Below are 13,383 nucleotides of genomic sequence, written 5' to 3'. Positions count from 1 at the left end.
TTGATTTTCATCAACCACTTCCAATGATATGAAAAAATAGAAAAATTTAGTTAGTTTGTTTGCATGCTTAAATATATAGGTAACTAAGAATCTCAAATTTAATATTAATATGATAATAAAGATGACTTGAATGACTCTCACATGAAAAATTTAGTTGGAAAGAATTGATTCTTCAACATATGATATCCCACGGGGCCCATCAAACTACCAGTCAAGACCCTTCATATGCAAGAAAGATGTATAAATTAGATTAAATACTCTTATTCAGTTGTATGCCTAAGATTGGTTTGGTAGTGGCTTTTTTATGTCTCTCATGTGTGGACTTTCAATGGAGAGTTTGTCATCAAAATATTTGTCATGGGTTTTATTATTACTCTTGATTCAAATATGCAGATGCGGAGGTTGCAATGAAGAAGAGAAGATGGGTTTGCTTGAATTCAAGGCCTTTCTAAAATTGAATAATGAGAAAGCAGATCTTCTTCTCCCTTCATGGATAGGTAACAACATCAGTGAATGTTGTAGTTGGGAGCGAGTTATTTGTGATCCTACCACAAGTCGAGTTAAGAAGCTTTCTCTCAACAACATAAGGCAACAACAAATTCTCTTGGAAGACTATGGTTGGTCAAATTATGAAAATGACAAATTCTGGTTACTAAATACATCTCTATTCCTTCCTTTTGAAGAGCTTCAGGATCTAAATTTGTCTGCAAACTCATTTGATGGGTTTATTAAGAATGAAGGTATGTTAGCTCTCATCTTTTAAATTTCTTTTGGCTTGTACTCTAAGCATTTATAGAATGGTTTTCATATACATTCTAAAGGACCTACTAGCACATGTTCTTAAAAATTAGATCACCCCACCTCTCAGCCACCTTCCATTCCAAAAAAGCCTCTTCTGCATCATTTTGACCAAAAACCAGAATGAAGTCCTCGATCCACTTCTGAGTGTCACTCACCATTCCTTGCCACCGGCCGGTATAGTCATTGGCAAGGGGTCGCCCGTGGTCCCTTTTATGGTTGTTTGGTGCAGAGGTGAGGATGGGTTGGTCCGATTTTCTGTGTTGAGCCTTCTGTTGGTCATTTCTGTCTTGGTTTCTAAAATTTCCAATTGACAGAGCTCAGTTAAAGGACCAAAAAATTGACACATCTATATTTCATATAAAATCGCTTCATTGTTTGTGTTTTAATTTTATTAATTTTCTAGGTCTTCGTTCCAATCCTGATTTCATGGGTTTTTGCACAAAATACCTTTATAGTTCATATAAAAGTGCTCCATTCTTTTGTATTTTAATTTTATCAATATTTTTATTTCCTTCCAAACCAGATTTCAAGGGCTTTTGCACAAATATAATAATTTCCTAAAAAAAGTTTAAAAATAAGTTTTTATCAAAAATAATTTTTTATGAAATTTGTCTTTTAAAAAAGACAGATTAAGTAAAAAAGTTTTTGATGTCTTTTTAGAAATTGAATTCAATATAAAAACAAAATAAGTATGATAAAAGTGGTCAAAGCATGTATATATATATAAAAGTTTCTAGATTTCTTTCTATATCTTTTTAAAAATAAATACAAAGAGAAAAGAAAAAGAAAATATGTGATGGAAGGGTGAAAGAGTGAAGAGTTCTTGTGGTTGATATGTATGGGTGGACTTCGATGGATGGATTATTGACACGAGGACTCCACACTTTTACTCATCCCTAGTCATTCCTCGTTCAATTCATTCCAACTTACATGCGATTGGGTCATCGTTCTCATTTGTATTTAAAAATAAAAATATTGGTAATCATGGATATATTGACATTTGAATTTTACGAATATATTGGATATATCAAATGAATATAGATAATTATTAAAAACATTAATAATTTTATTTATAATTTTATATTTGTCTTAAATTTAATTAGTATATAAAATAAATTATAAGGTAATTAAAATTAACTTATTTATAATAATTTTATTTTAATTAATTTATAAAATAAATTATAATACATAAAAATATATGTATAATAATCATATATAAAAACAATTTTAAGCACATACTAATATATATATATATATATTATAAAATAAGTTTGATTTAATGGTAAAAACCATTTGTTTTAAACCTAAGCATTTGTGTTCGAGTCCTTATCTTATCTTGTTTATGAAAACTTCATTTTGTATAGCCTCTATTTTAAGGTGCTGCCTTTTACACCAAGTCATCATTTATAGGTTGGTTGAGCTAATCCAACATTCGCCCATTGGACATAAATTAAAAGTTTGGGCTTGCTGATATATCTCTAAAATTTCAACTATATTTTCCATTCAAGGTCGGTTTTTTTTTTTTTTTTTTTTGTGTTGCTAATATATTGGAAATCACCGATGATATATAGTCGATATTTCCCGACTAAATACAATATTTTTGTCAATTGATATATTTTACCTATATATTGTATTCATTTTCTCCAATACACGATATATTACTGATATATCCCGATATTTTCGTTCTTATTTGTATTTACATGGTGTATAGTTGTATGTATAGGTGTCTCCAAACTGCTCATCTCATTTTATTTTATTTTTAAATTCTATATTTCCACATGAAAGGTATTTATTCCAAATAAAAAACAAAAAACGAAGGCTTGTTTTGTGAAACTTCTTTTAAAATTTATTTCCAGCTTCAATAATAATATTATTTCCTCAAAATAAGATTATTTAGAAACTTATTCTTAAAAATAATTTTTAACTAACAACATATATATATATATATATATATCTATATTCCTTTAATTAAAATTCTATTACTCTTTTGCAGGATTTAAAAGTTTGTCAAGTTTAAAGAAGTTAGAGATCTTGGACATTAGTGGTAATGAGTTTGACAAAAGTGTCATAAAATCTTTGAGTACAATAACATCACTCAAGACACTGGTTCTTTGCAGCATAGGACTGGAGGGATCTTTTCCCGTTCAAGGCATGTTATATTTCTATATTATTTCTTTGAAATTAAATATAATATATTTCTAGCTTTTAAAATTCCTTAGTCAATCTCTCTTTTTATTCATATTTGGTGCAGAGTTAGCTAGTTTGAGAAGCTTGGAAGCATTAGATCTAAGCTACAATAATTTGGAAAGCTTTCAACAAGTGCAAGGTATTTTATTAACTTGGTAAAAAAACTTATGATATTTTGTTATTAAATTAATTGTCAAATTAACCATTCCTAATCATTAGTTATTTTTCTTTTATATTATCATAAATTTTCATTTGAAGTAGTCTCAATCATCCACAAAATTTTAAGTTCCTATTAGATGCAGGATGCTAGCATGTGAAACATGTTTGATATAATTAATATTTTCTTAAGTAAATGAATATTTTTTTTTTATAAATTAATTTGATTATCAATGAATATTTACATGTACACTATTGGTATAGTATTATTGATATTTTAAAATAGTATTAGAATAGTTTCCCTTTTTCTCAATTAAGTTGATCTTTGTTAAATTAAGTGCATCCAAAGACCAATTTAATTGTTAAGTTAAGAAATACAAGCTAGAAATGGAATTACATTACTCGTTGTTTAACAAGGTTAGATCATCATCAAATAATGGAAATGATGGAGTTAAAATGTCCTAAAAATAATATAAAAATATATAGAAGGAATTAGAAATTGATTCTTAAAGAAAAAGAACAAATGATTCCATGTAAGTTGCTCTTCAAAAACTAGATGGGTTTGAAAAAAAAAATAGTATATGAATAAGAGCTCCTTTGTAACAAATGTACATAGAAGAATAGTGGATGGTAGGAGGTGAAAATCTTGTTATAAAACATAAATATCTATTATCAAATAATTAACATTTCTTCTAGTTCTTGTATCTATGTGGTTAAGAATCTTGTAGCTCCTTGATTGAAAAACTAATTCAAAAATATAAATAAAATATTTTAAAAAAATTGTATATGGTTTTTAATATGAGGAAGAACATAAACAAGTTAATTATGATAATTATTTACAATTTATATAGAACCTTTAACAAGGTTATAAGCTTGAATTGTTTACATATGCAAATGTGAAATTTGAAGTTTTATAGTTTCTCATAATCTTCTTGTAGATTCAAAAAGCTTGTCCATATTGAAAAAGCTAGAGACCTTGAACCTCAATCAGAACAAGTTCAGGAATACTACTATGCAGCAATTGAATACATTCGCATCCCTTAAAAGTCTTTCTTTACAATCCAACTATTTGGAAGGATTCTTTCCTATCCAAGGTATGAGTATTTTTTTTTTCTTAAAAAGTGAAATATTAAAATTCTCAACATCTTTTGTCTTTTTTTTTGCCCTCTTAATGGTGTTGCAGAATTACATGCTTTGGAAAACTTGGTGATGTTAGACCTAAGCCTGAATCATCTCACTGGCATGCAAGGTAAATAAAAAGTGAAATTTTTATTATTATACATTATGTAAGAGCGTAATTAAAATTAACATTCTTTGCTCATTAATTTGTGCACCACTATTATTTAACTTTCTTGGGAAAAGAATTAAAAGAATGCCCAAGTGTACAACATTTAAGAATTTGATATGCATGGGACAATGAAAAACATAATAATATCTACATATGCATTGAAACTCTAATGATTGAAAACTATTTTCTTGCAATTCTAAATTCATTTATAGGTTATATGAAAGTGAAAATCATGAATTTTAAATTTTAGGCCATAAAAAGTGAAGATGGTTAATACTAACAATATAGTTCCAAAATGTAAAGATTAATGAAATAGTGTTCTTTATGACTGCAACTAAGACTAATTGAAATGAAAAGAAGATAAAAGTAATTTAGTTTTTGAATCTATGGTTAGGATATGTTACAGTTTTTTATAATCAATGAAGATACAACTAGTGCTACAAAATGCTATACAAAAAGTATTAGTACTAGTACCAGTGTTGCGCTCATTTATCCACAAAAGAAATCCTTGGGGTTTTGGGTTTATTAAGAATTTGAAAATTAAGAAGTCACCCATGTAATTTTTAATAACTTTTAGTTTTAGTAACACACACATATATAAAGAAAAATATTTAAAACTAAAAATTAAAAATTAATTTTTTTTTTAAAAAAGGACAATAAAAAGAATGTTATATGGAGATGAGGATAGAATACAAATATATAATATGTAAGAAACAATATGCAATAATTTTTTTAAAAAGAAATTTAAAAATTAAAATTTGAAAAGAATAAAAAAAAAAACTCTATGGAGATTTATATGAATGGAATTAAAATATGAAGAATAAAAAACTAAATGAGGTTTTTTGAGACAACCTTCATTAGACTTCAACCAAATGTATTTTTCTCAAAATAAATTTCAAAAAACTAAAGAAGAAATAAAAATTAGACAAACACTAAATATTGGACTTAATCCATTGCCATAACCACCTGGATGAGTATGAGTAATTATTCTTTTTCTAAAACATCTTGTATTTTTGGGAATAATTATTCCATGTATTGAATGTATCCCAATGTGAAGTGGCATAAAATTGGGAGTTATGAAAATTATGAAGAAATAATATGGCGATGATAATGATAGTGAAGATTAACAAATATCATTCTTTAAGGCATTTTTATTGTATAATTAGAAAAAACAAGGTTCTTGGTCTACATGGAGATTGTAATTAATCATCCATAAGCATGTTTACGGTTGAAACGAGTCGATAATAAAAAATTTAATTTACTATCTTCGATTTTTTTTTTCTCTCCTATGTGTAAGGGGTGAGAGAGCAATCATTCAATTTAGCAACTTTTCATTTTCAATTTTGTTTCTAACTTTTCTTGGCTGCTACTAGATAAATGAAATAAGTTTTTTGGTTAGTTTAAGCCTAATAAATTGGTCAACTGGATAGACTGGGTTTACAAAATTTTAGGTGAAAAGTTTCTTTCTAATAAATGTGAACTCATAAAACCATGAATATTTTATTGGTGTAGGAATTGTTCTAGAGTCTTCTTAACCTTTTTATTTTCATATTAATTGATATTTACGTTGATATTCTTCTATCAAAGTCAAATAACAAATAGTGATCAATACATCAGCTAATACTGTTGTGATGGCCATGAACATAGAATGTTTTTTTTTTTCAACTTCAATTGATGCATATAAATGATAATTTTGTTCGTAGTTTTAAAAAACACGCTTAAATTACGCCTAGGCCCAAGGAACAAAAACAATATTTAAGCATTATATTTTAACAGTTGGTTTTTCCTTGAGACAAAGGCAAAAGTCATAAAAAAAACTCACAGAAAGTACATAATAATGAGGTCTTGGATTTAAAATTCAAAAGCTTTTGTAGTTAGAATTAATTCCTGAAAATTTGTAAGAAAACAAAATTATTATATGCTAGGCTATTGATGTATGACTAATAGGTGAAGGAGGGTTGTCTTATAGAAAGGATGGTTTGATTTTAAACATTAGGGAAAAAATATTGCATATTTAAGTAAAAAAATAATCTTGCTAAAAGGGAACGTACATAAGTGTTTGAGACCTCAAGCCTAAGATTGGAGCTAAAAATTTCAATAAATAAAATTATAACTTCGCGTACCAAAGATAATCCTAAATTTATCAATTGAACAACCAAGTCCATTTATCAGAAGCTCTATGAGCAACCACCATTTCCAAATCACATAAACCATACAATTTCCCAAGTGCCATTGATGTTATAAAACTTGATAAATTACATAAAATCAACCAATAGTGTGTGTACACCACAATAAAAAATATTCAAATGTTGGTTTATCACATTGTAGGGTATTATATATTAAGATGATAGATTATGCAGATAAATAGTATTACTAACAGAGAAAAATATGCTAAATGCAAAAATTTTATATTCATTCACCTTTTGTCATATAAAAAAAGAATAAAAAATAATATAAAAGGTGTTATTAGCAGTACTACTCATTCACTAGAAATTAATATTTCTTATTCGCTATCACATCTTGTGTACTTTAGAGAGCTTGCTAAGTTTTGCAAATTGCTCATTGAACAAACTAGCCAATTCCCTTATTTCTAAATGAATTTGCATATATAGTGCTAGAATAGAAAAAAGACCTTGTTTAAGTTAATAAGTTGATGAAGCCTCATAACTTGGAAGTTTGAAGGTACAAACTTCTATCCAAACTCATTCCTCATTAGTTATCATGTTGTGATCTAACACAAAAATAAGCCTATCATGTAAGTTAGTTTATTTTTTGTGTTGTAACCCTAAGACTATGTTTGGTCCCATAAAATGTGAGGAAAAACATGAGAGAAATAAATTAGAGAGGAAAAGTAAAAAAGAAATAGTAAGTGAAGAAAAATAAAAATAGATTTAAAGTCAATAAATTATTTTTATATACTTTTTTGAAGTCGTTTAACTTATTTTAACTTTTTGATATAAAGATTAAACGACTTAAAACTGCATAGATTTCTAACTAATTTTAATTGTTTTATATTTTCTTTGATGTTTTTTAAAGTACAAACAAATATGCAAAAGTTCTTTTTTAATTGCTTTTATTGCAGGAGAAAAACTCATACTTTTGGAATTATGGAAAAGACTACTAGAAAGCTAGCTAATTAACCATTTATATTTTGACTAAGACTAGTTGGGTTAGAAATAATTCATATGGAGATTAAAAAAACTATGTAATTTAGTTTGGCAACTTGGGTGCTATTGTAATGATTAATGATCTATAGCTTGAACACACTCATGAGTACTTCCTAATTGTACAACTAAATTTCTATTACCACTTTAAACTACAATACTTACATGAGAAGAAAGCTTTTCCTTAGTGATAATGCAAAAGAAATTAAGTATTAGTTTTTGTTAAACTAACAAGTGATAAAAAATTATAAGAAAAAACTCTTTTATTTTTCTTTCTTTCTTCCATTTTTTTTTAATTTAAAAAAAAATCTTTAATGAAATATAAGAAATCTTATATGTATAAAAAGTAAAGACTTGTATAAAAAAATTATTTTCAAAATTTTTTAAAGCAAAAGTTTTCTCTTCTTCAAATTTTAAAAATTTCAAGAAGTGTTTTTTAGAATTTGCATTTTTAGTATAATAATTCCTATATTTTATATAAAAGTTTTTGTTTTTTTTTTAAAAATAGAAGTGCATCTAAATTAAAATTCTTAAATTGCGAATTTTTGTCGGATAAAGAGATAATGAAAGTTGTAGAGAGTTTGCATTATTCAACCTTTGCAATTACTTTTTGAAGGTGAAAGAAAATACCTTCTTGCATAACATACAATGGCAGGTTCTGGTTTGTAAGAAACTAATATATGAATAAGACTTCCTTTATAATAAATATGTAGAGAAGAATAGTGGACGATAGGAGGTGAAAATCTTGTAATAAAATATAAATGTCGGTTATAAGATAATCAACATTTTCTCTATTTCTTGTACCTATGTAATTAAGAATCTTGTAGCTCCTTTATCGAAATATAATATAAAAATATAAATAAACTATTTAGAAATAAGTGCATGTAGTTTTCAACATGAGGAAGTTCAAAAGTAGGTTAATTATGATAATTTTCTACAGTTTATATAGAACACAAATTATTTTTGCTAAAGGTTCAATCATTCTATGAAGGTTAAAAGTTTGAATTGTTTACATATGCAAATGTGAAATTTGAAATTTTATAATTTTTTATAATTTTCGTGTAGATTCAAAAAGCTTGTCCATATTCAAAAAGCTAGAGACCTTGAACCTCAATGACAACATGTTCAAAAACACTAGCCTGAAACAATTGAATATATTCACATCCCTTAGAAATCTTTCTCTACAATGGAACGATGTTGGAGCATTTTTTCCTATCCAAGGTATGTGTAATTATTATTATTTTTAATGGTAAAATATTAGAATTGTCAACATCTTTTATCTTTTTTCCTCTCAATGGCACTGCAGAATTATGCACTCTGGAAAACTTGGTGATGTTGGACCTAAGTGGGAATTTCTTGATTGGCATGCAAGGTAAATACAAAGTGAAATTTTGGTTATATATATATAATGTAAGAACATAACTAAAATCAACATTCTTTGTCTACCAATTTGTGCATGACTATTATTTAGCTATTCTTCATAATAGAATTGAACGAATATTTAGGTGTACAACATTTTAGAATTTTTACATGGCACAATGAAAAGCATGGTAATCAATGTATGCAATAAAATTCTAATGATTGAAAAAGAATTTTCTTATAATTTTATATTTATGTATAGGTTACATTGAAGAGAAAATCATGAAAATGTATATTAGTTAGACTTTATATATTAATGGACAAAAAAAATATTAGTTCCTTAACTTATCCTGAAATTTTCTAGATAACCAAAGAGTTTTTTATTTTGGGCTATAAGGTTTACAACCTAAAAAGTGAAGATAGTTAATATTAGTAATATAATTTCAAAATGTAAAACTTAATAAAACAATGTTCTCTATAACTATAACTGCAACTAAGAATAAAAGATAATAAAATTAATTTAGATTTTGAATCTATGGTTAGGTTTGCAATTTTTTGATGATCAATAAAGCTATAACTTGTGATGTAGAAGGCTATACAAAATGTATTAGGAGCATTGCTAAGCTCATTTGTCAATAAAAGAAATCCAGTTATACTTTGATTGGAAAAAACTTAGAATCATGTTTGATATGCATAATAGGTGAAGAAACAAAATAATAATTCCATGGTATTAGTTAGTTTGACACCTCTAGACCAAACTATTCCATTTTAAAATAATTATTTCATCTTATCGATAGAACGAAAAAATTCAAGTAGTTATATGGGTTTTTGAGTTTCTTAAGAATTTAAGCATTTATGTGTCACCCATATATATGTATGTATGTATAGACACCCATAAATGTTCATATAATTATTAAAATAAAAATATCAATAAGAAACATTATACAATAAAATAGAAAATTTAAACTTCTTAAAATTTAAAAATAAAAACTAAATGAAAAAAAAAATTAAGAAGTAAAAAAAATAATAAAAAGGCCAAGAATACAAATAGAGAAGTAAACAACATTAAAAAATAAAATAAAAATAAAAATTTAAAAGAAAAAAAATACATAGATTAACGTGAACACTAAATGATGGTTAGACTTGAACCAAATGGATATTAAAAAAAAAACAAATTTCAAAGAAATAAAAACTAATTAGATGCTAATTATTGGATTAAATCCATTATCATAACCAAATGAATAAGTAGTGATTATTCTTTTTTAATATTTTTTATTCCCCAAAATTATTATTTTGTGTATTAAATGTATTATAAGTGTAATAAAAAATGTAGTTAAGAAAACTATAAAGAATAATAATGGTGATGATAATGGTGACAACACTTAATACCTTTTATTGTATATTTAGAAAAAAATGAAGTTCTTGATCTTTGTGAAGATTATCATTACTCATCCATAAGCATGTTGATAGTTGAAACTACTCGATTACGAAAAATTGAATTTCTAATCTTCAATATTTTTCTCTCAAATGTATATGTGGGTGAGAAATCAATAGGAAGATTATAAGGTCTCACATGTATATCAGTCATGGAATAGAGGCAATACTAGCATTTATTTGGTCTAGTGACAAATAGAGAAATATAACATAACCATAACCATAATGTTCTAACCTTATATATAACATAAACATGTTTCTTTCATAGAATTTTGCAACTTTTAATTTCTTTTCAAATTAGAATGTAACTTGTAGGATCCATTGCCTATCAAAATTTTGAATCGAATATTATAAGATATATCACATTTCTACCTACTAAAGCATGAACTTCAATTTTATGACGCACTTTTGGCTACTAAGTTAAAGAACTCTTTGAGGATCAATGGAGGTTCTTTAAGTAGCAAATCATTATAATCACAAATGGGGCTGCCCTTATGGTCTTATTAGTGATATGCAATTTGACCAAGAACTGATTTCCAACTATTTTATGACTTTTATGACTTTTCTTGGCTACTTGTAGGCAAGCTCAAGAAATTTTCTAGTTTGTTAAGTCTAAAAGTGGTTTCAAGTTTAGAGCCAAGCTTGGGCTGCACCTAAGTTCTTGGGCCTTGTTCAGCTCCACATTTAAACCAACCTTGAGCCTATCTTTGTAATTTTTCTCCCAATTCATTGATTAATGTTAGGGTTTTATAGAGCCTATAAATTGACCAACTAGATAAACTAGGTTCATAAACTTTTAGATGAAAATTTTCTCTCTAATGTTAATTCAAGAGTCTACTTAATCTTTTTATATCCATACTAATTGGTATTTAAACCAACCTTATTATATTAAAGTCAAATAACAAATAGTGAACACTATACCTGCTACTACCACTATGATGGTCACAAACATAGAATGTTCATTTTTTTAGAGTCAATTGATGCTTATAAACAACAATTTTGTTTGAAAATAAAATACATTGAGTCATGCGTTAAGAGATAGATGTAATAATTACATACTTGATTTGACAATGCTAGTATAAGTTGATTAAATAAATGAGTATTTACTTATAAGGTAGCCTATACAACACTATTTATGGAAATATTCATGCACATCTACATAGGTTCATGATAACTTAGGTTGATAAATTTAAGAAGAACAAATTCATAACCTTGGGCATAGTTAGAAAGAAATAACACCAATAGAGTTTGGTATCATGATTCTAATTGTTCAAATTGTTTTAAAGGAATATTTTAAATTGCATGTTAATTCGCTTCTAATAAATGGAGAGAAACCAATTCAAGAAGATAATTGTACTCAAACTATGTATAGCAATCATGAAGATGTAGAAAATAATGATGAACTTACTTTTGAGCAAGTTGAAATCATAATTAAATAAAAGACCAAACCCAAGGGTTAAGATTGTCAAGTAAAACTTTAACTAAATTTTATTGATTTTTTAAATGCCTATTCGAGGAGCAATAGAAGTTCTAGATAGAAAGTAAGAACTTTTCTAAGGAATCACTTGTTAGATTTTAAGTGATCAACAAATATAATGTCCAATTTAAAACTTTTATAAAAGCAATGCTTCTAAAGAATAACTTGATTTGAATTTAAAGTTATTATTGATATTTATTTATAATGGACGTAGATAATCAATTGAACAAAAAACACATAAATTTTTCAAAATAACTTCTAGTTGTTGGGTATATTTAAGTAATCATCCATATCTCATTATCTTTTCACGCACATACTAATATCCTTATTGAGTATTTACCAATTACAAGTAGGTTGAAATTTACTTGAATTTAAGTCACTAATTAATGTTAACTTGATGACAAATAAGTCTCCCTTTGGAACTTGTTTTACAAGATAGTGAAATGTAGTCTGTCAATCATCAAAACAATGTTTAAGTATTAGGATTTAGTTGTTGATTTTTATTTTTTATTTTTTGTGCTTTAAACAAAGACAAAAATTATAAAAACTCCTTAAAAGTACATATTAATTGAACTTAATTTATACATCAAACAAGAACAAACTAGTCTTGGATTTAAAATTCAATAGGTTTTGTAATTATAATTCCTAAAAATTTGTAAGACAACAAAATTATTGGACACTAGGCTATTGGGTGTGTATGACTAAGAGGTGAAGGAGGGTTCATCTTATATAAATGATGGTTTGATTAATTTTAAAAATTGGATAAGCAATAATTGCATACTAAAGTAAAAATAACATTACTAAAAGGGAAAATAAGTATTTTAGTCCTCAAGCCTAAAATGGATGAAAATTTTAATTAATAGAATTACAACTTCACCTACAAAAAAAAAGTCCAAAATTTTTCAATAGCACAACTAAGTCCATTTATCAAAAGCTCTATGAACAACCACCACTATCAAATACATAAATCATGTTGTTTTCAAAGTGTCCTTAAAGTTTTAAAACTTAAGATATCACATAAAAATCAACCAATGGTGTATGACATTATAAAAAATATATCCAAATCCATTGTCGAACTTAAACTAAATTTAACTTTATATGCATAATTGCAAGTGGGTTTTTTTTGTCTTTCAATTTGCGTCAAATTCAGATGTTAGTTTGTTACATAACAAGGGATTATCAAGGTGATAATTCATGCAGATGTATAAATAGTATTACAAATATAAAAAAGGATGGTAAATGCAAATTTTTTGTATTCACTCACCATTTGGCCTATCAATAAGAAAAAAAAAAAATATAAGAGGTGTTTCTAGTATTACTCATCACTAGAAATTATATTTTTTCATTTGTTGTCACTGCTTGTGCACTTTGGAAAGGTTGCTAGGTACAACAAATTAGCTCAATGAAGAAATTGATCAATTCCCTCATTTCTAAATAAATTTGCATATACACTAGAATAAAAACAACCTTTTTAAGTTAACAAGTTGGCTGAGTCTCAAAACTCAGTAGGTTGAAGG

The 13,383-nt window shown here is 26.5% G+C and overlaps 1 protein-coding gene across 4 annotated transcripts in view; it reads left to right on the top strand.

Moving 5' to 3' along the window:
* Positions 1-263: 263 nt before the first annotated feature.
* Positions 264-13,383, top strand: part of LOC100256729 (cuscuta receptor 1) — a 27,945-nt gene continuing 14,825 nt past the window's right edge. For 2 of the 4 annotated variants that reach the window (XM_010656734.3, XM_010656733.3), the window contains exons 1-7: positions 264-740; positions 2,795-2,950; positions 3,053-3,127; positions 4,083-4,238; positions 4,328-4,393; positions 8,662-8,817; positions 8,903-8,968. In XM_010656734.3, coding sequence (XP_010655036.1) covers positions 305-740; positions 2,795-2,950; positions 3,053-3,127; positions 4,083-4,238; positions 4,328-4,393; positions 8,662-8,817; positions 8,903-8,968 — 1,111 coding nt within the window. In that variant the 5' untranslated portion in view covers positions 264-304. The remainder of the gene's footprint in view (positions 741-2,794; positions 2,951-3,052; positions 3,128-4,082; positions 4,239-4,327; positions 4,394-8,661; positions 8,818-8,902; positions 8,969-13,383) is intronic. The other 2 variants (XM_059739678.1, XM_010656735.3) reach the window with 2 other exon arrangements.

Source organism: Vitis vinifera, chromosome 9, assembly GCF_030704535.1.
Source record: "Vitis vinifera cultivar Pinot Noir 40024 chromosome 9, ASM3070453v1".
Taxonomy (NCBI): Eukaryota; Viridiplantae; Streptophyta; class Magnoliopsida; order Vitales; family Vitaceae; genus Vitis; species Vitis vinifera.
This window is presented reverse-complemented; position numbering and strand designations above follow the sequence as displayed.